Source organism: Scleropages formosus, chromosome 2, assembly GCF_900964775.1.
Source record: "Scleropages formosus chromosome 2, fSclFor1.1, whole genome shotgun sequence".
NCBI classification, from domain to species: Eukaryota; Metazoa; Chordata; class Actinopteri; order Osteoglossiformes; family Osteoglossidae; genus Scleropages; species Scleropages formosus.
The window spans coordinates 16,833,109-16,855,650 of NC_041807.1; the positions used below are offsets into that span (position 1 = coordinate 16,833,109).

A 22,542-nucleotide genomic window follows, 5' to 3' on the forward strand; every position below is an offset into this window, starting at 1 on the left:
GCTGGCATGTAGCCCAAGAAATGGTTAGAGCAACATATGTTTTTGGGACAGCTGAAATATAATTAGCAATAACCAAAATAACGGTTTTTGTGACAATTTGCATCAGTTGTAGGTCTGTAACGTTGGTGTCTTTAAATACGCTGTTGTTTGATTTTGCCCATCTGTGGTAAAGTGTGTGTGCTATTTTACAGGTCTCTCTCTCTCTCTCTGTGTGTGTGTGTGTGTGTGTGTGTGTGTGTGTGTGTGTGTGTGTGTGGGACAGAGAGAGAGAGCATGCCCTTTGACACAGACCAATACTGTCCCTGTGACTCCTCTCCCAGCTCTGTAAAGTTTACAGTGTTCAGTGGCGAGAGGAATTCCAGCAACTTTGTCTTTTATAGGGGTAGGGTGGGCGCCTATCTCTGCTGCTTCATGTCTGACGGCAGCCACTGTCTGGACTTGCCTTTGCCATACCCACACACACGCACACACTTCAGATCACTTGTACATCGTTGCAGCAGACCTGACCAGGGTCAATACTGCAGTCTTGCGCAGAATCCAGGAAAAAAAAGGCTAAAAATGTTTATTTGAAGTCTGAGATTGTATGCTTGTTGGAGTGGAATCGCTGTCACTTATGCTTGCATAATGCCACATTCGTGATCGCGAACCGGTGCTTACCACGCAGTATGTCGAGCTTCACGAACACACACACGCTGACACGTGAGTTCACCGGAGGACACACCGAACAGGTACACACCCTTGCCGGAGAAGGGAGAGAGTGTGTGTCTGTCGGTGTCTCACCGTGTGATTGTGTTTGGCCCACTGTGTGTGTGAGGACAGCACAGCTGCAGCATCTCTGTGTTTGTGCTGGAGGGTGAAGGGGGACAGTGCACGGTGCGGTGTTTGCTTTCGGGATGCCGGAGCGCACGGCCGAATGGCGGCGATTCTTCTCCACATCGCAGGGCTTCGCTGTCAGCCTGATAAACAAAGTATTGTTCTGCATTGGATCACGCAGCACCGTGGGCAGCCAGCAGGAGCACCGCGGAGCGTGCTTATACACACACGCGTAACTGAAGGTCATGGGGATGGCTTAGCTGTATTTGTGCTTCATGCACCTGTGCGTTCTGTTTCGGTTTCTATCACGGTGCTTGAAACGGCACAATTCGGACGCCACACGCGTGTGAGCTCATGATGTGCGGGGCTGTACAGTTGTGCAGTCGCATCTCATTCCGTTTAGACTCCATCGAGCTCGCAGTTTCCATGGAAACGGGCTGCGAGACTCCAATGCTTGTCTGTGCTTGTCTTCAGGAGTGACCGCAGTCGGTCCCCACGTATGAGATCCCGCCTTTGCATCATCTTCCTTCATCATTTGATGGAAATTTGTAGCACCTTCGCCTGTGTTTGCGAATCGGTGATGAGGAGATGGATGCCGGTGAGCCCCTCCATGCCTCGCACCCTTGAAGATGATCTGTAGTGTTTGAGGAGCAGTAGAACTGCTCTCATTGCTCATGGTCATTATCCAGCACCATTCCCTTGACTCGCACCTCGAGCGTATGAGCAGAAATATGTGAACCGAAGCAGGTGTCTGCTCATCACTAGATCACTAGCTCACATACAGAGCATCTCCTAGCCAGTGACGTGGATGTCCAGATGCTCCCAACATCCGGTGTGCCGTCGGTGCAGAGGCCACCTGCCACGCCAAAAAGACGGAAGCCACACACACCTCTCTCTGTCTGTGGCTCCAACAGGCCGGAAACCCAGCAGAAAGTTCCCTCGGCACCCCCTCCACCTCCACCCCCGCCGCCACCCCCAGAACCAGCCGCCCCCCCGGAGCCCGAGGAGGAGATCCTGGGCTCCGATGATGAGGAGCAGGAGGACCCCGCAGATTACTGCAAAGGTCAGGAGACTCAAGTCTCTGGAGATGCCTTGAGCTACTCATCCTGGTTGTTCTTCCTTCTTTGTTTTCTCTTTGTACCTCCCATCCCCCACCCCCAGTGTGTGAGTGCTTTTGCAACTGAGCCGCTCATTCCTTTCTCCCTCCACATGTAGGAGGTTACCACCCTGTGAAGATCGGGGACCTCTTCAATGGACGCTACCATGTGATCCGTAAGCTGGGCTGGGGACACTTCTCCACCGTCTGGCTCTGCTGGGACATCCAGTGAGTGCTGCTGTTCTAACACCTACGGTGCGGTTGCCGGGGCAACGGGGACAATGGCGTCATCGCTCAACTGAAGTAAAAGATGTGGGCAAACCACATCACAGCTGTACAAGGTTCATTCTTACTTAGGCTTACGTGTATTCCTTTAGCAGGTGCTTTTCTCCAAACGATAAATAGTCTGAGTATTTAACGAACACCTTTCCTAACAAGGTGATTTACAGTGTTAGATGTACTGCAGTACACCGCCTGGGGCCGATCATTTATCGATACACTAGGGCAATGTAACACACACACACACACACACACACACACACACACACACTGTTTGAAACCTCCTGTCCCGAGCGGGGTCGCGGCGAACCGGAGCCTAACCCGACAACACAAGGCGTAAGGCTGGAGGGGAGGGGACACACCCAGGACGGGACGCCAGTTCGTTGCAAGGCAACCCAAGCGGGACTTGAACCCCAAACCCACCAGAGAGCAGGACCTGGCCAAGCCCGCTGTGTCACCGCGCCCACTCACACTCACATCATGGGCAATTTAGAGTCACCAGGTCACCTGGAACACACGTTTGGACTGTGAGTAGAAACCAGAGAACACAGAGGAAACTCGCACGATCTCAGAGAGAATATGCGAAGTCCACACAGGCTGAGCGGGGGTCGATCCCGCATCCTCTCGTACCACCCAAGCGCTGTAAGACAGAGTGGTGCCATTCACCGTGTGGGACTCTGTGTGTGTGATGTGGTGTGTTTGCTGTTACAGAGGGAAGCGCTTTGTGGCCATGAAGGTGGTGAAGAGCGCTCAACACTACACGGAGACGGCACTGGATGAGATCAAACTACTGCGATGCGTGAGTATCATCGAGCTGGGACGTGTTTCCCTTTGCGTTGTGCGCAGTTGGGGGCTACACACACAACGGGATTCCTTGTGTCACCAGGTACGAGAGAGCGACCCGAGAGACCCCAACAAGGACATGGTGGTCCAGCTGATTGATGACTTCAAGATCTCCGGAGTGAATGGGATTCGTATCCTCCTAGCAAGAATAAGAGTGATACTTAGCTAATGTTTGCATGTGCCGGTCTGTTTGCGCTCGTGGAGGAGGATGGCAACACAGTGTTTGGTCCTTGACCGAAGCCCCCCAGATGTCTGCATGGTGTTTGAGGTTCTGGGTCATCACTTACTGAAGTGGATCATCAAGTCCAACTATCAGGGCCTTCCTCTGGCTTGCGTCAAGAGCATCATCCGGCAGGTATGCGCTTACCTGCGGTCAAACACACTCCTACGCTTATGTAGGAAGCACCATTGAGTGCAGCGTGGCAGTGTGTCGGAAGTTGTTGGGGAAAAAGTCCCTGAAAATTTAGCAGTCTGCTGACTACGGAGCCCGCAGTGTATTTTCTACAACTGGTTGGATTTTGCCAAGCCAGTGAAGCAGTACAGCACTGCGGTGTAGTCTTCCTATGCATTCTTAGCCATCAAACTCCCGCATACTGCTGCTCTCTGATCTTTATTTGCTTTGGAGGAGAAGAGAGTAAGAGAAAGACTTCCTACGAAAGAGAGAACGTTTCCCACCCACCCCAAACACCAGTTGCCTTGAATACGGCATTTGTATTTATTCTTCACACAAACTGAGTCTGACTCCATCCTGAAAGCGCCTTGGAAGATTAATCATGAGCGTTGACACGAAACGCCAGAACGGCTCCCGAAAAAGCACAAAGACCTGAGTGAGGAGCTCCTGGGTGCCAAGTGATAATGTGCGGGGGCATGACGAAGGACAGCATCTTTGCTTTGTGGAATTTGCGCCGCTTTCGCTCTCTCCCGCAGGTCCTGCAGGGGCTGGATTACCTTCACAGCAAGTGTAAGATCATTCACACGGACATCAAGCCGGAGAACATCCTTATGTGCGTGGACGACGCCTTCGTGCGCAGGATGGCAGTGGAGGCCACGGAGTGGCAGAAAGCTGGGGCGCCCCCTCCCTCAGGCTCCGCAGGTATTGTCTCACACACTGCTTTTCCGCCACGGGTCCTGGCTGGCCTGTGCAACTTCGAAATATAATTAAATATTAAGTATTGCCCCTGAATATATTAACTACAAGTCACCTGTGTATGCACAGTAATGTAGAAATCGTATATAGGATCCATTTGTGTGAACTGTTAGAGGTTATCGACAGCAATGTAAGTAGACATGGTAAAGTGCTATTAATATGCTGCCTGGACATAGAATTAAGAGTGTTTTCACATGTTTGTCACATTGAATTTGAGTATAAAGGACTTCCTGTTCTTATGTCTAAATCTGTTATGAACTGGATCCCCTTAACCAGATAAAATATTCTCCCGAGTGCAGGTCTTGATGTACAGTGAACAATGGCTGGTAAATCTTATTCCAGTGTAAATTCTGTCCCCTAAAACTTTCCTTCCCTCCCTGTTCTGTTTGTCTCTGACAGTCAGCACAGCCCCCCAGCTCAAACCGGTGAGTACCCATAGCAGGAATCGATTCAGGTGGATCATGGACATACTCAGACACTCGTCTGTGTTTATAGACACATATACACATAGAGACAAGTGCAGCAGCAGGGGGCGTAGCGATGAGCGCGGTCGCCTTCCGGACTGCTCTGTGAATCCCTGCTCCAGTGAAAACTACCTGGCTACATGTAAATACATATTATTATATGTACACATTATACATATATGTGTATAATTATTAATATAATGTATAAATTATAATGTATTATGAATAAAATAATCAATATAATCGTAAATATAAGTAGCATGAGATACAAATCCAACGCATGTTTTCAGGCCTTAGCTACAGGAATAAATAGAAGTAAATGTAGTGAGTCATTCGCGGTAACACACATCTGCATGAACACACGCAGACATGTTCGGCTGAAGCAAAATGTTTTCCGCTCGACAATTTAAAACACAGGTGTGCGCACTTTGGTGGGATTGGAAAAATCTTTTCCAATAATTCTCCGGAACATTGTATCCCCATGGTAACGCCGACCTGCTCGTTCGCCACGTCACCGAAGGACCTCTGTCCTCCAGGTGGGCAAGATCTCCAAGAACAAGAAGAAGAAGCTGAAGAAGAAGCAGAGGCGACAGGCGGAGCTGCTGGAGCGACGGATGCTGGAGATCGAGGCCCTGGAGCGTGAGGCTGAGAGGCAGCAGGCTGCTGAGGGTGAGGAGGGTGAGGAGGAAGACGACGAGGAGGAAGAGGAGGAAGGAGAGGAACGGGAGAGAGAACGATTAGCGAGGCTCGCCAACCACACCTGTGAGTCAAAGGCACAACATGCAAATAAACGATGCGTGGTATTTATACATACCCAACATAAATTTGTAATTTCCCTTTGCAAGAGCTCAATGAATGAATTTAAGTTTAAAAACTGCATATGATAGGTTTCACCACATCCTTAAGTAGTTGCTCTGCTGCTGTCTCTCTCTTGTCTCCCTCACGCCACCCATCTATCTCCAGGCACATCCCAGCAGCAGGTGGAGCAGCCGGAGGATCTAGCCAACACGCTGAGACCCGCCAGTGGGGGAGACCCGGAAAGCGAAACTCAAGCCCCAGCAGGAGCACCGGGTGTCTCGAACCGAGAGAAACAGTGCGGTGACGCTGAGCCGGAAGAAGGTGGCGAGGGAGGTGAGGAGAAGGCAGCGGCCAGCGAGCCGGAGGTGGAGGGAGAAGATGCGGGAAAGGTGGTGTCAGAGGTGAAGGAGGGGGAACGGGATAGAGAGGAGTATGAGGTCGAGGAAGAGGACGAAGATGAGGAAGAAGGGGATGATGAGGAAGATGTGGAGGATGGTGGAGAGGAGCTGGGGAACTTCTCTGCCCATAGACAGAAAGAAGTGGCCAAAACAAATGGACACATGCTTCTGGGGGAGGAGGAGCAGGTGCTGGCTGGAGGAGCCCCGCTCTGCCCACTGGTGGAGTCGGAACTCAGCATCACGGACCGTGACGCCTCTATCAGCTCCTCCTACGAACTGTTCAACGGGGAAGTCCCGGGGCTGGCCAACGGGGGCCGACACCGGGGCGCCACACCTTGTTATCCCGAGTTGCCCCTGGACCCGGCGCCAAGCAGCCCCACAGCCAGCGCAGAAGGCCGGCCTTTGCACAGCCCCCCTGCAGACCGTAGCAGGACTGTGTCCTCATCCAGCACAGGGGACACTCCCAAAGGTGTGCAGATTCCTAAATACACGCCATTCAAGTGCACTATCAATATCTCACATAATAGTGGTACATCTGTGTTAAAAAAAAATCCCATAATTCAGAGGTTGAGTTCAGTTGAGTCTGTAAAAACGGATTGTGTTGAGGGCAGCAAAAGTGAACAGGTGCAGTTAACGCCGTTAAAAGTGAACCGTGTTATTGCTCGTGAACCCCAGCAAAGGTGCGGGCCGCAGACCTCCTGGTGAACCCCCTGGACCCCCGCAATGCCGACAGCCTGAGGGTGAAGATCGCCGACCTGGGCAACGCCTGCTGGGTGGTAAGTGCATGGCCGTGGAGCTCGGCTTGGTAGGCGACAGGAGGGGGGGGGCCGAGTGAGCATTTCTAATAACGATTGGCCTTGACAGAAAGGCCACCGCTACTGAAAGAAACATGGTAAGGCTATGGTACGGCTTTATATTAGGGCCCTTCTCCTGGCAGGGCGGGGTTTCTCCTTCCAGCGTGTTGACCAGTTGAAACTGTTGAGTAAGAAAGTCGGCCGCTTTCTTCCTCAGCACAAGCACTTCACTGAGGACATCCAGACACGGCAGTACCGCGCCATCGAGGTCCTCATTGGGGCTGGTTACAGCACTCCTGCTGACATCTGGAGCACAGCTTGCATGGTGAGCTCTGGCCACACCCCCACTCCCCGCTGGAAGACACTTTAGGTGCCTCCGTTCCCTCGTCGGCAAATTTTCTTTTCACCCTCGCAGCTCTGCAGGTAGATTTGCGTTGAACATTCTTGCAGAAGGTATACATCCATTTCGAAAGCAGAACAAGGTAAAACTCCACTGTGAGCCCTTCCTCTGAGTTGTGGGTGTTGAGCTTCTGAGGGTGTTGAGTAGCATAGTGATTAGAGCTGCTGCCTTTGGACCCAAAGGACGCAAGTTCGTCTCACTGTAGTACCCTTGAGCAAAGTACGTACTCTAAATTGCTCCAGTAAGATGACCCAGCTGTATAAATAAGATAAGATGCTTCATTGTGGGTAAATGTATAAATAATTGTAAGTAACTAAACATTGTAAATCGTTTTGGAGCAAAGGCATCAGCTAAATGAATAAATGTGAATGTAATGCTGGGTGTTTCACGGGATGGGATAATCCTGGCAGTAGTGGGCTTGCATTTAGAACATATTCCCAAAGGTCTGGATTTTCATGCAGGAGAACTGCCACCCTGGTGAATTTTAGATTATTTTACTGCACTTGGTAATTGCAAATTACCTCACTGCAGGTGAGGAAATGGGTAAAATGGGTAACGCAGTGTAATTTAAGTACCGTCACTACCATGCCGTAAAGTAAAATACTTGGAAACGTGCCTTGTGGACCCTACCGTTGCTCGAGCTTCCCAGTACTGGAATGAGGTGTTTCTGATTAACAACTCGGCTGGATACACACCCGCGATCAGCGATGGAATGTTCCGGTGACCAGTCAGAATGCTTCTGTTGTAAACATTATTGGTCATTTTGTAACCGCACAATTGTTCCCACTTTGCCCAGGCCTTTGAGCTGGCCACTGGAGACTACTTGTTTGAGCCCCACTCTGGAGAGGACTATTCCAGAGATGAGGGTGAGACACCACGACTTTATTTTACTCTAACACACAACACACACATTTATCTGTGAGCAATTGTGATAGATCGACTGGTAAACTGTCTTGTTGGTGTGTTAGTTACCTGTATTGCCTTCATGGTGTGTGTGTGTGTATGTGTTTGTTTCTATATGGGACACCCGATACAACAGTGGTTTGAGCTGCTGCCTTTGGTCCCAGAGGTTACAGCTTTAAATCCCACCTCCAGCTATAGTACCCCTGAGTAAGGTACTTACCCTAAAATTGCTCCAGTAAAGTTACTCAGCTATATAAATGGGTAAATCGTTGTAGGCAGATTACTTTAAGTTGCTTTCGAGAAGAGCGTCAGATAAATTAATAAATGTAAATTTACGTAGATACATAATCACGCACATCTTTCGCGTTCAAAAGTTTGTATTGGAATGTGTAGTAATTGCAGTGAGAGTGCTGCCTATTTAGGGTTGGTACACCTTTACCAGGTAGACTCAGAGCAGTGTACAGAGTGCACGTGCGGTTTTTGTCCGTGTCGTCAATGATTAATAATACGTTCAGTGCGTTTGAGTGCATAAACTAGTGTGTACTTAGTACTAAAATTGTTCTGCTGAAAACATTGTTGTACAGTAATGAGACTATTAGAGATGTTTCACGATGCTCTGCTTTTCCACCTGATATTAACAGAATGTTTAGTGGGGCCTTCGAACCCTGTACCCTCTTGGGGCCTACTTCTGTCCTGCTCCTCCCCCTGACCGTCTCTCAACACACATGGCTCTTGCCCTCTTCCTCTCTGCCTCATCTTCCTCTCGTGACACCTGTCACCTGACCGTACACGCTACACACACTGTACACACTGTTCTCATGCCGCTCTACACACAGTCTGGGTGCAAATAAGGGCTTCCCCTCAGCACTTATTGCTCAACTTTGTTGACCTTAGTAACTGTACAAACAGAGTATGGTAAATCACACAATGTTTACCTGCTGTTCCATACACTTTCGGGTATGATACCCTGTATTTATTTAAAAAAAGACAAAATGAGCCTTGTTCCCCTCCCAGTTTCCTCACACTCTGGTCTCGCTTTGCTCTCCCTGGTTTGGTGTGTGTGTATGTGTGTGTTTTCTAACACAGCGCTCTCTCTTCCCGTCCTCCTCTTTCCCTTCCTCCTTCCCTCCTCTTCCTCCCTTCTCTCTAGACCACATAGCCCACATCATTGAGTTGCTGGGCTGCATCCCACGACACTTTGCTCTCTCCGGAAAATACTCCCGGGAGTTCTTCAACCGCAGAGGTAGCTGTGGGAGAGCTGGCGTGGACGAGGAGCACGTGGTCGGGGGGGGGTAGGGGGGTTCTCAGACGGACCCAGGTGTTGTACTGTAATTCGCCCGTCTTAATTACATATCCCAATATCTGGAAGAATAACAGTTTTAACTTTTCCATGCCACGATTTTGCTTTATTTTGCTCCATCTGCGTGAGGATCGCTGCAACGGCCTCTAGGCTCGTGTGTTTTTACGGTTACGATGGATAACCACAAAAATGAGGGTGCGCCCTTGGCTAAGACACCCTATGGCTCATCTGCCCTCCAGAATGAAAGCAAGTGTACACTGGTCTGTCTGAGCTTGACCCCCCGCAGGTGTCCCAGTGGTCTCGTGCTCCTCGGTCCTCCAGCGCTCTAGTGTGTGTCCGTGTGCTTTGACTGACATTGATGTCGCCCTGTTCTGTCCTCGGTGCCCTGTGGCGCCCAGATCACATTGCTCTGATCATAGAGCTGCTGGGGAAGGTGCCGCGCAAAGTGGCTGCAGCCGGGAAGTACAGCCGCGAGTTCTTCACCAAGAAAGGTAACGGCACTGCCCTTGCAGGAGTGGAGGAGGAATGGCGGCGTTCTCTTGGACTGCAGCTTCCTGGTTCTGCCTCCTCCTTCCACAATCCGTCATAAAAAGTTTACAAAATATATATGAATGGATTATAAAAAGAATATGTATTTTAAAACTTTGTTTATTTTATCATTGTGCCTACACTGTGTATTAATGACTGTGTAATTGTGTACGTTTTTGTGATGGCACAGCAAGTAGAGCTGCTATCTCACAGCGTCTGGGTGGTGCGAGAGGACGTGGGTTCTATTCCCCACTGAGTCTGTGTTTCCATATTCTTCCCGTCTCTCTGTGGGTTTTCTCCGGGTGCTCTGGTTTCCACCCACACTCAAAAGACATGCTGTTCAGATTCCCCCATAGTGTGTGAGTGACAGAGAGAGTGTGTTCCACTGATGTATGGATGAGTGACTCCTTGTAAGTAGTGTATCTAGCAGTGTAAGTCACCACGGTGAATAAGGTGTGTGGGCTGATAACACTACATTCATTGGAAGTCACTTTGGACAAAAGTGCCTGCTAAATGAATGTAAATGTAAATTTGATTTAATGATCATCTTCCAGAGTTCAGTTTGGATTTGATGATTTTTGACTCCCCCAGACTGTTGTTGTTAAATTATGTGACTCTGCACATGAACATGGGGTTTCAAATGCGTGCGCACGCGCACACACACAGATATGATCATCTCTACTGTACAAGTAGATGAACAATAGGCCTTCGGAGAGGATGATCTGTTGGGCTTACTATCCTTGCACTCTATCTCCCGTCCTGAGCTCAGTTTTTATCCTTTTGTGATTGTCCGGCACATTCTGTCACATCCCTCGTTGGTGCACCTGGGAGCATCCTGGCTGTTAGACTGTCCCTCTTTTTTTGGTAATATTGTTGTCAATGAAGTTGTTGCCTATCTGGCTTTGTCTTGGTGTGCCCTCCAGCACTCTGTGTCTGTCTCCCCCTCCTGAGAGCTGCTCTCTGCTGCCCCTTACAGGAGAGCTGAGGCACATCACCAAGTTGAAGCCCTGGTCCCTGTTTGACGTTCTGGTGGAGAAGTATGGCTGGCCCCCTGAGGAAGCTGGCCACTTCACCCACTTTCTGCTGCCCATGCTGGAAATGGTGCCCGAGAAGAGGGCCTCTGCTGGGGAGTGTCTCAGGCACCCCTGGCTTAACTCATAGCAGTGCCCCACTGTGGCAGCCTCTAGAACTACACGTCATGCAGACTAGAAGGAGGGGAGGGGGGGTGGTGGGGTGTGTACGGGGGATTGGGGGCTGACCAACTCGTTTTGCAGCAGTCAACAACTGACCCCGTTTTTTTTTTTTTTTTTTAAAATCCCTCCCTGATGCACACACTGACAGACATGTGGAGAGCAGACGAGTGAAGCCTCGAGAAGCTCTCACTGTCCCCCTTCCCCCATTACCCTGTCTCACCTGTGTGCAGTCATCACTGAGTTTGCACGTCAGGCGCTGACCCCCTGAGGAGGGGCTCTTTTTCCCCATCATTAAGCCAGACGGGTAACGCACAGCAAGGCCAACTTTCCTCTGGCCATTTTTGGACTGTTAAGTTTGGCTGCAGAAGACCAATGCAGTAAGAAGTTCATGAATTCCTGGGAGAAGATAGCAGGTGGGCTTAGCAAATTGTGATGTGTGCCAGGGTCACTGATGGGGGGTAGGCTGTGTAGAGAGTGGGGTTCCCTGAACCATTTTCCGAAGCACAGAGGCCCCAGATGACAAGGTGTGTATGTGTGTGTTATTAGTCCTCCAAGCCTGTAGGTGGGGCTCCAAACACAAGAGGGTCCTGCAGATTTAGGTTTACGCTGCAGAACAGAATCAACCCGACATTCCAGTTTGCTTCCAGCTATAGGAATGTAATTCCTCCAGCTTTGCAGAATCTTTGCAGTTTGGTCCCTCCTTCTTCTCTTTAGCTAGCTAATCCTAGAAAGGGGGCAGCAAATTCACAGCTCTTTGAGAACAGTAAGAGCATAGCGGGATGGGAACTCATCATTTCTTTTTGGTCTCAAAGACATGAGCAATATGTCCGTGCCTGGAAAATTAAATTTCCGACTGTGCAAACCTCCGGGGGTCTGCACAGCTCGAACCCCCACTCATTTCCTGTGGAGTAAGAAACCTCTGGCAAGAAGCCACCATCCCTCCACTGGCCACAGTGCCCCCTGCAGAAGACAGCAGCAGTACTGCCACCGTTTTTACACTCTAAATCCCGCCTTTCCTATGACGTCAGCCCCCCCCCCCCATCCCCCACTGTAGGCTGAATGGGATTGAGCTCTGCTAGGGGCACCAGCATGGATGCTGTTGAGACAAAAGGGTGGAAGGAAGAGGAGGAAAAATGGGCGATTGAGGCACATTTTTGGGTTTTCTGTAAGTAACCTAGGAATGCAGAGAAAGGAGATGTGATTGCTGCAAATGTGACCAACAAAGTGTTGTTTGTTTTTCGGTTTTGTTTTGATTTTTTTTTTTCTGGTTTGTTTGCTTCTGTGTTTGTTCGCTTTTAATTCTTCAGGAAGCAGCCACATTGTGTGTGGCATCAAAGAATAAGGACTACTCTCCCCCGCCCCCGATCCCTCACCGTGACACTTCCAGTCGACATTCCGCACTCCGTCATTCTTTAACATTTGTTCCCCACCTTTCCAGAGGATTCGAAAAGCCCCCGCACTTGTTTGCAGACTTGTTCAGATAGGACCAGTGTTCGCACCCCTTGTTACCGCACTCTTGTCCCTTGTTGCCATCCAAGTCCCGGATTCCCGATTGACTTCTTCAGAACTGCTTTCACGAAAGGAGGTCGCACTTGCCCTTGTAAATTTTGTTCAGGGAATAACTTGTACATAATACCGAGAAACGGATTGATTGAACAGAGGATGGACCCAATGCACGCGCCGTACCTTGGGGGGAGGCCCAACGACGTCACACTGAGATCGCCACGGACACTTGGTTCGCACTCGCTCCCCAACCCCCCCCCCCGGCGTCACCGAGGAGTACGTGCCGAGTGCGGCCTCCCTGCGGCCGACAGGTTACGGCAGCCCTCAGTGCCAATACTCTTCCACTCCACCTCACACGCTTCACAGTTAGTCCAGTTGCCTATTTTCGCAATAAATAAAAGAATATAAGTAGATGGTAAAAATATTTTTAAAAGAAAATTTGAAAAAAGGAAAAAAGAAAACGATTTCTCCAATATTGTGACAGTGACCGAATCTTGTCCGTGATGAGGTGATTGTGTTTGTCTGTTAGAGATGTTTTTATTTCCTTCTTTATATAATTATTATTCTAATTATTGTTAAAATTGGTTCTCTTTCTGTTTTTTTCTTAAACTCACCTCTCCCCCCTTTTTTCATGAACTTTGCTGCTCTTGGACTCATGGTGATATCGATCAAACTTTTTTTGCAATAATAGTGAATACGAAGAACTTTTGCACCGAATGCTCTTGATCGTCCTCTCAGCCATGCCGACTGTTCTTCCTGACATTGACAGAATTGCATCTGTTCTCATTTGTGTTTTTTTTTTTTTTTCTTTTTTTTCCATTGACAGATTTAATAAAATTGTAAATTAAAAAGGTCCTTGCAGTGGTGTTACCTTTGAACTTTCCCAAGTTTGTTCGCTTTTGTGGCAGTCGTATAGGGGCAATTATTTTATAATAGACGCAATGTCTTCTTGTAAACATCTTGGCCTTTATGTAAAAAAAAAAAAAAAAAAAAAAAAAACTTAGTTTATATACATCTGTACCCAACATAATGTAATTAGTTCCATGAAATCACCCTGTTAGACAAATTCCTGTTGAGTGGGGAAAAAAAATTACCGTTATTATACAAAAATGTTGTAGAAAATTTCTAACTTGCCTTTCAGTGTAATATTTGCATCCATTCCTTTGTTATTAATCGCTTGCACCGTGGAGCATTATAGCTTGTCGTTAACCTTATTTAATTGGGGGGTAAAAAGGGTTGAGGCTTTATTCTGAATGGCACAAGAGTATTAATTTCTGGAAGATACATATTAAGTAATTTAGTTAATAGTTATAATAGTTACATATGTTTTTTAAAAGTATTCAGGGGACAGCTGGTACTGTGGTGGTTAGAGGTTTGATTCCAGCCTTCAGCTGTAGTACCCTTCAGCAAGGTACTAACCCTAAATTACTCCAGTAAAATTACCCAGCTGTATAAATGGATAAATAATTGTAAGGAGTTCAACACTGCAAATTGCTTTGAGGAAAGTGTCGGGTAAATGTAACTGTAGAGCTGCCCCCTTGCACTGCTTCCTTTGGACCCAAAGGTTGTAGGTTTGAATCCCTGGTGTAGTACTCTTGAGCAAGGTACTTACCCTAAATTGCTCCAGTAAAATTACCCACCCGTATCAGTGGGTAAATAAGTGTAAGTTGTTTTGGATAAAAGTGTCACATAAATGTAAAAGAAACGGTCAGTTGCCGTCTCTAATGATATTAGACATAATGCCAACAGAGGGAGACAAAAAACAACATGATTCAGCCTTACAACTATGTATTACAGAAATGATTTGAAATATAAAGGAATGCATTCTGGAATATTTAAGGGATTATTTTTTTATTTGCATTGATAAAAAGTTAATTTACATTTAGATTTGCAGAGACACAACGGAGGAATGAAGGGGCGGACTGGTGGAGTGTCCTCTGTCTTGGGGTCCAGGTCTCGGTCTTTCTTCTCGTTGACAGATGAGCGAAGGCCTGGTGTCGGAGACAAAAGGTAGGATGAAACGCCAAACGGATGGCAGCCAGAATGGTGAAGAGAGTCCTTTGTGTCTCCAGACAAGGTGCGAGGTCATGGCTGTAGGGTTGAGCTGGACGGGGGACTGAAGTCCCAGCCCTGCCTTTGGGTAGTCGAGCGGGGACCGGGACCGGTGTGGGGATCTGGCAGAATGAGCTCGACAGATACTCCTATCAGGGAGGTGTGAGTCCAGGGAGGACATGCAGTGGTCAGTCCCTGGCGCAGGGTCAAGATGTCCCCCGTCCGTTGCTCACCTGCCCTGCGAACCAGGGCTTGGAGGGCGAGCTGTGACCCTTCCTTTGAGCTGCCTGGGCATGAAGACGATCGCAGAGGAGGGCCGGGGGGTTGTTACGGCAGCGTGCCGAATGAGCCCTGGGCCATCGGCCACGCAGGGGGCTCCGTGGGAGGTTTCGGGGAGACGTCACTGGGGAACTGTACAAGTGGCCCAAAAGCCTAGCGTCACGACTTCTCTCGGAAAAGGGAGGAATACCATCTGCCTTGTCCCCCTTCCTCAGGGGTTTCTGTTTCTCGCAGGCGCAGCCCCCCCGGTCCCGCTTTTTGAACGGGTGACTGTTCCCATGGCAACGGGAGCTCCGATTGCCCAGCCAGCTGCAGATCAGTTTGCCGCTGGGGGTGGGGGTGGGGGTGGGGCAGGATGGGTTAGGGTTGATGACGGGCAGGGAGAAAGGAAGGGAGGGAGGGAGAGAGCCTGTGTGCGTTTGTGTCGGGGGGGGGGGGCATGAGAAGGAGGGGTGGGAAAAGTCAGGAGAGAGAGAGAGAGAGAGAGAGAAAAGTAACGTCACTGCACAGAAAGAAAGCCAGATAGAGAGAGAGACAGAGAGAGAACAAGAGGGGCAGGAGCAAAGGGAAGGAAAGAAGAGAAAAAGTTGCAAACATTTCGGCTGCAGTGCCGCGAGTTCCACATTCAACTTTCCTTTGTCCTCCTCTCTTTCCAAAGTAAGGGGGAAAAAAACCGGGGCCCTTTGGCTGCGTGTGTGAGAGAGGAGGTGGGACTAGGATCGACGGCAGACGGGAGCAGGAGGCGAAGGAGCGTGAAGAGCGAAGCGCAGGAGGACGGGGAGGAAGGAGATTGCGAAGCCGTTCCGCGGGCGGGGGGGGCTCGTGCTGGTGGATGGTGCCGCACCTGGTGTCAAACTGCAGAAAATGACTGCCCTCTGCTCTCGAGTTTCCGCAGGTTCTGTCAGTCAACGAAAGGTAAAGGAGGTGCGTGTCCGTATGCGTCCGTGCGCGTGTGAGACGAGGACAGCTTCGCGCGGCGAAGATGCGAGTTCATTAAAGGTGGAGACCCCTTCAACTTAGTCTGATCACAGGGGGCCCCTCTACGGTGTGTGTGTGTGTGGATGTGCGAGGAAGAGAGCCTCTGCGTGACAGCGATATATTTAAGTCCAATCTGTGCCGATCGGACTCAGATGCGTTTGCATATCTGCATGTTTACAGCGAGAGCTCTCGGCAACGTCTGTGCGTATATGTGTGTGTGCGTACGCGTTTATGTGAGTGTGCCGTACAAGTATGGCGTGTGTGTGTTTGCTGACAGTCTCATCAGCGGTTGCCTTTTCTCTTCATTGGAGCGGTACTTTACCGCCGGCTCCGGATCCTAAGACTTTGTGAATTGGGATCCCAGTCAGTTACCAATTATCCTCTGCTGCATAGCGCCCTTAGTCCTGGGGTCCAGTTAAAAAACAAACCGCAAATCAGACAAAGAATTCGTGTGTGACTGCTGCTGGCATCTCGGCGGCCGCAGCGCATCTCTATGCGATGCCGGGGCGGGGGGCGGGGGGGCTGCGCTCGATGTCAGCGCTCCGGTCGGCCTTCTGGGAACGGAAGAACGCTGCCTCCTCTTCCTCTGGGTGAATGACCTGCTTGGGTCCCAACCTCACGGGTTTGAGGGGGTGGTTCCCACACGAGCCGCAGTGAACGGCCATCGCTTCCCCAGCCTGCCGCCGCCGCCACCCCGCGATTTCTTTCGTCTCGTTTTAGTTTCCGGGTCGTTCTGGAGCGAAGCAGTCAGGGCGTTGAAGACGGCGGCCAAGTGGATGGTGGGAACGTGATGGCGTGGTGGTGCAGGCGAAGGAGAACCATGCGTGCGCTCCCCGATGGTGGTATTAGGTTCTACCCCCTGCAGTGGGGCAGGACCTTCAGTTGGAACGGTGGTGGGGGTCCCCGTCCTCTGCTCCCTTCTGCATTGCTCCTCTGCTTTTTCTGCGGTGTGTCCTCCTGGGCGCACTTCATAATGTAGGATACAGAGCCTGACGGGGTGGCTCGAGGAGCTCGGTAATTGGGCCGAGAGAGGAGCACAAAGGAAGCACTGTCTCGTAGGGGTACAAGCCGTGTTTACAAAATATCTTCTGGGAAAACAGTTTCTGCGAGGAGCCACGCTGTGAAGCTGTGCTCATGCTGCGTGTGAGCCGATAATACTATTTTGATGTAAAAAAAAAAATGTGGCATTTCTAGAATATTCCATTCAGTTTATCGGAGCTTTTCAGCCTTTCAGAGCAGGGAACCCCACGGTAACACGGCAGAACAATGTGAGTAACCTGTGGTCAAATGCGGCAGTGTGTAATTAAGTACTTCTTAGCCAAGAGGTGAAATGAGGAGCAAAATTATAATTTACAGATTTTGCGATTCTGTATTTTCGAGCGTAAAAAAGCTCTGCAGAAATGGAGCAGTAGCTCTATTTTAGGAGGACTGATAAGAAAGCATCACAAGGACTTACATATTTTAGCATAAACGTGGCAAGCGTGTTACCCTTCGGAGATGAATTTTCCTGCCGGCTCTATATTAAGTTATGTTTTTCTTTTTCGTATTAACATTTATGGCTTGCGGAGCACAGAGGAAGCTGATGATGTCATCCTGCGATGATGTCACCGGTTTCTCTGGTGCAGGTTGCGCTTGGCGTGAGAACGGGGACGGTGTTTGTGTAAGACAGTCACTCCTCATTATCCTGGAGGAGAGCGAGGAGAACCCTCTTATTACCCAGCCAGTGACACCCTGCTCTCTCCGATTCTTACACACACACACACACACACACACACACACACACACACACACACACACACACACACACACACACACACGCACGAGCACTTGTAACGCAGACAACACAATGCACACGCTTTCAACAAGGTGAGGTTTTTGTTTCCACTCCCGGGGCTTTGGCCAGGTGCTCTTTTGTGGGCTGGACTCTGTCTCAAAACAGTGTGTGGGACAACCGTGGTCTCATGCGTGTCCACTCTCCAGCACCCCCACCCCTCAGGCCTGACTGACAGGACAAGCTGTTTACATTCCCATGAGTTCACTGGCCACCAGAGTGCATGTCCTCCCGTTCAATCGTATAAAATGAAAAATTGTAAAATAAAAAGTATCTGTATTATATGTCTAGAATATGAAGACAGCTGGTAGTGTAGTTTACATTTATTTCAATTTCCAATGAACTCTATGTAGTGTTATGAGCCCACACACCTTATTCACCAAGGTAACTTACACTGCTAGATACACTACTTGCAATGGGTCACTCATCCATACATAACAGTGGAACACACACACACTCTGTGTCACTCACACCTGAACAGCATGTCTTTGGACTGTGGGAGGAAACCTGAGCACCCGGAGGAAACCCACGCAGACACGGGAAGAGCGTGCAAACTCCACACAGGCTGAGCGGGGATCGAATCCCCGTCCTCTTGCACCACCCAGGTGTTGTGAGACAGCAGTGCTGCTCGCTCTGTCACTGTGCCTCTGTAGTGGTTGGAGCTGCCGCCACCTTTGGACTCAAAGGCTGCAGATTTGAATCCTAGTTGTAGAACCCTTGAGCACGGTACTTACCCTAAAGTACTCAAGTAAGCTTACCCAGCTATATAAATGGATGAATAATTGTAAGTAGCTTAACATTGTTAGTTGCTTTGGAGAAAAGCACCAGATAAATGTTAATGTATCATGTATCATGGAGATGCTGTAAAATGCACGCAACACGGAATCTTATTCCAAAGGTGACACGGGACCTGGCGTCTGGTCTTAAGTTATTCAAGCACTGATTTCACTTTGTTCATCGTAAGCCCAAAAATGGGTGAGATGTTCAGTAAGGTGCTGATGCTGCGGAGGAGCCATTGGATGCTTGTCGAAGGGAGAGACCTGGCGGCTTGCACCGGTTCCCGGTGCGCTGAATCTTTTCTCACAGAGCGTTCCTCCGTGGAAATGGAGGCTGCTGTGCATCCGAGACAGGGGTGCGGTTTCCATGGCAAGGCTGGCAGAATGTGTCGCTATGGCTCCGCTCTCCAACATTCCGCGAGTTCCCTTGCATTGTGTGCGAAGGGCGGTGAGCCTACCCCAGCGCTCTTGGGATCGCCGCTTGCAAGCTGCTCCTTGGAAGTGAGCTGCAGTGGCCTTCCCTCGGCGACCTCCGCTCCTCAAGTCCACCCCCGGGGGGTACGCTTCCCGAGCAACGGCGTAAACCCGCTAGCCGATAACACTAACGCAAAGCTCCGTGCAGACAGTTTTCCAGAGGGCATCACAAAAAATGGAAACAAAGGAATTTGTCACCGTGGAAAAAGTGAAAATTTATCTTGTACTACTGACAGCTTTGGAAAAGTTTGTCTCGATGTTACCTGGAAAACCGATGTTTACTTCTGTGCGACTGTGCTGAAGGAAAATTGACACTGTGAGAGGAAGGACTGCTTGACTTGGCGCCGCGGTCCTGCTGTGGCCAGAGCTCACTGGTCGCCTAGTCTAGGCGTAATGTGTTCCACTCTGCATCTGTTTCCACCCCACTGATATGCGGCGATATGGCTATTCAGGTCTCGAGAATTTGACTTTATCAGCTTACGTGGTATTTGTTCATTTACGAAGAATAAATTTGGATTTTGTAATTCCCAGCTACCCTGTGACTACTTCTTAGACTACCAGCTACCTCTTCACAGCTATGGTTTGGCTTGTGCTGAGCTGAGCTCTGGCTCTGGGACTCGGAAATACATAAAGATGTTTTGTCATTGAAACTAACGGAAATTAGGCCTTCGAGTTGTGAGAGTTCACCTTGCAAGGTGTTTTTCGGGAACGTTCTCCCTCCGTAAGCCGGGGGAAGATTGTCGTTGATTTTTCTTTTTGCATTCCATTGTCCTCTACCAGAGAAACTGAATGGTTTACATTCAAGGTTCGGAGTTACAGTTTAGACTTTTCAGTTGTAGAGCGGCACTTTTTGGATGAATGGACACAATGGCTCCGACAGCAATTACTTCTGCAATCCTTCTTCTGGGAGCACAGTTTGGTGTAGGTTGTTTTTGCAGAGCACAACCAAAAAACACGCACGCATACGCGCAGTGGCACTGTTGATTGCTGACTCCGGAAGATGGCTTTCCCAAGCTCCTGACATGCGGAACTCTTGAGGGAATACTGGGGAATTGCAACAATCTGTTGAGAAAAGGCCGCGGAGGAGCGATGGGAAGTCGGAGTCGAAGCTCTCGAACATGACCGTTAGAACAAAGAGAGGCTCCTCTGCAAAAAAGCAGTTCCGGTAGGAACTCATCAAAATAAATCATACTTGAAATGTGCACGTGTCAGAGTGAACAGTAGTAAAGAGCCCCTTCCCCCTGTCTAAGGGTGCTATCTTCCAAAAAGTCTTCTGTATATGTGGGGTGTTTACTTTTAGGACCCAACTAGTCTTTAAATAACCTTAATAGTTGCCAGACAAGATAAATGCGAACTGTGTGCAGTAAAAACATAGGTTTTGTAAAGCGAGCCCTTGAAGCAATTAGGCATAATCTGGAAGGGGATGAACAGCAGTTGAAAAACATTCAGCTTTCTTGATGTTCCATTGAGTTCATTGACCTTTTTCATTGTATTAGGCTGAATTATGTCTTGGAAGATGTCCTGTTTTTATGAAATACGGCGTGTGTTGTGAGCTTGTTCAACTGTGCGACACTCCTCCAAGTGTTACCACAGCTTTCTTTGGTCTACCGCAGCGGTTACAACTATAAACAAGAACTAATGTGTGTCACTTAGATGTCGTATGGGTCCTTTTGTGTATTTCGCAAAGGTTACTCCCGTTCCCACCAAAAACGTCTCTTCCTGTTACAGGAATCTATAAAGCCACGAAAATGGTGCGTTTAAACGTGACCCATGAGATGGGTTTCTGAATGATTCCGGTGGTCTTCTCATTAATCCTGAGATTTTACTCCACCCTCAGTATGCTGTCAACATTGCGCTGACACCTGATTGTTTCCTTCTTCTTCAAAGTTCCCTTGAAGAGTAAATATGCTAGACTCCAGGTTAGAAATGGCCTCCTCTGAATTTTAAATATGATTTGAGGGGATCCTTTTACACTCTGGCGTGATTGGATGCTTCTATCGCTCAAGTAAAGTAAGACTAAGAAGAGAATAAGAATAAGGAATGGCGTGGCGTTTCACCGCAAACTCTCAGGTTCCCTTGGTTTGTTGCGGAGGAAACCACAGCTTGCCGGTTCATCCTCTCCTTGCTCTACCCCTTCACGTCCCACTTTGCCACGTGACACCTCTCTCATTTTGTTGAACAAGCTCTGGCCTGAGCTCCTGCTGGAAACTAGAGAGGTGTCTCTGGGGCAGATCTAGGTGTGCAGCTCACAGGTGAGGCATTTTCTCACGATGGGCCAGATGCTTTAGCTGGGAGTGTCAGCTGTCCCCTGGTTGAGGGTGGTGTGTGGATTGGTCCCAACAACAGGTCAGAGCTTCTGCCTTTGGGGCCCAGGTATGTTCAAAGTGGGTTTCTGTGCAACTCCCAGGGTTAATATGAGTTCAGCACCCTGAAAAAATACAATTATTTGCCTTTTTAATCATTTTAGTCGGTCACTAAATGCTGTTGTCGTTATAATGGTTCCGTAATTATGATGCAAATGTATTTTTCTGCAACGGAATTTGAACTCGAATAAGCAAAAATTGCTTTTTTGAATTTTCCTTTAGATTCACATTCGATCCAGTGTAGTCACTTCCTGCCCCTAACCCTGACGGGCTGCGGTCCCTTACCTGGTCGACTTCCTGTGTCGCGCTCCAGCCAGGCCGCGTAATAGCGACGGATGTAAACCCGCAGTCCAGCGGCGCCCATTTGCCACTCTTATGTAGAAGCATGGTAGATTATAGAAGTGAGACACGGTGCTCTGCATTTCTCTGTCATGCACATTTCCCACTTTAGTGTGCAAAACATAGTCGCAGAGCAAGCTGACCAAACACCTCTTAAAAACGGGCAACTGGGATGTTTCTCTGCATCCATGCGGTTAACTGGTGACATGGAAATGGCATCACGTGATGGTTTCATAGGTATGTCTATTACGCATTAACTGGCGCTGTTTTTATTTGCTCACCTCCATTCCAGTGTTTCCAAGCGAAAAACCACTGACGTGTTATGGATGTATGGCTGAGATCGGTTTATCTAACTGACCGCAGCTTCAGTAGCACAAGTGGTCCTTTGAAGGCGGCTATGTCGAGGTGTAGCCAGAAATGTGGTGACTCCCACCTCCTCTGAGCGAGGGTCTGTGGCTGGAACGGCGTTGGTGGGCTGCAGTGACCCCCCCAGGCTCCTCTCGTCCCCCGTGCCCTCTCGCTAGAGGCCTCGGGGCAGCTGAGAAAACTTCCCATCTCCTTTCCCACCTCCCACAGGAAGTTCACCACTCGGGCCTACTTTCGCTGCCCGCTCTTCCGTCAGGTTGCTCCAGTCTTCAAGAGCATCTCCCCCATGTAGGAATGTTTCTCCGACAAAACATTTATTTGTAGATATGGATTTCACAGGGTATCGGCAGCCGACTAGCGTTCAAACTCGGAAGAAGACGGAATCCTGGATATCCTGTTCTTTTTAGATATTTTAAGCCTACTTCTTGTTTGAAACGTGAACCACAGGGTCTTCGGTCATTTGCAAGGTAAATGTCTCTCTTACAGCTGACGCGAATAAATATAAACGTGAACATATTTGAACGTATGGGGTATAATCCGGAGCGGCTCTTCGTGCAGAAAACAGAATTCTTCCACGTGCTTCCATGAGCGCGGGCCGGAATCAGCTGACGCGGAGCCGAGCCAT

General features: G+C 49.2%; 2 protein-coding genes across 10 annotated transcripts in view; both read left to right on the forward strand.

The window, feature by feature from the left end:
- LOC108931551 (SRSF protein kinase 2-like) overlaps positions 1-12,301 on the forward strand; it is a 30,996-nt gene extending 18,695 nt beyond the window's left edge. For 3 of the 7 annotated variants that reach the window (XM_029246384.1, XM_029246386.1, XM_029246387.1), the window contains 15 exons: positions 1,728-1,876; positions 2,029-2,137; positions 2,900-2,987; positions 3,075-3,162; positions 3,280-3,386; positions 3,959-4,124; positions 4,578-4,603; positions 5,179-5,404; positions 5,606-6,307; positions 6,514-6,614; positions 6,850-6,957; positions 7,829-7,898; positions 9,086-9,178; positions 9,634-9,726; positions 10,740-12,301. In XM_029246384.1, the coding sequence (XP_029102217.1) occupies positions 1,728-1,876; positions 2,029-2,137; positions 2,900-2,987; positions 3,075-3,162; positions 3,280-3,386; positions 3,959-4,124; positions 4,578-4,603; positions 5,179-5,404; positions 5,606-6,307; positions 6,514-6,614; positions 6,850-6,957; positions 7,829-7,898; positions 9,086-9,178; positions 9,634-9,726; positions 10,740-10,924 (2,311 nt within the window). In that variant the 3' untranslated portion in view covers positions 10,925-12,301. The remainder of the gene's footprint in view (positions 1-1,727; positions 1,877-2,028; positions 2,138-2,899; positions 2,988-3,074; positions 3,163-3,279; positions 3,387-3,958; positions 4,125-4,577; positions 4,604-5,178; positions 5,405-5,605; positions 6,308-6,513; positions 6,615-6,849; positions 6,958-7,828; positions 7,899-9,085; positions 9,179-9,633; positions 9,727-10,739) is intronic. The other 4 variants (XM_029246398.1, XM_029246406.1, XM_029246396.1 and 1 more) reach the window with 2 other exon arrangements.
- A 2,977-nt stretch (positions 12,302-15,278) lies between these two features.
- LOC108931565 (DENN domain-containing protein 2A-like) overlaps positions 15,279-22,542 on the forward strand; it is a 32,288-nt gene continuing 25,024 nt past the window's right edge. For 2 of the 3 annotated variants that reach the window (XM_018747411.2, XM_029247404.1), the window contains exon 1: positions 15,279-15,714. The gene's annotated coding sequence lies outside the window, so the exon portion shown is untranslated. The remainder of the gene's footprint in view (positions 15,715-22,542) is intronic. The other variant, XM_029247401.1, reaches the window with a different exon arrangement.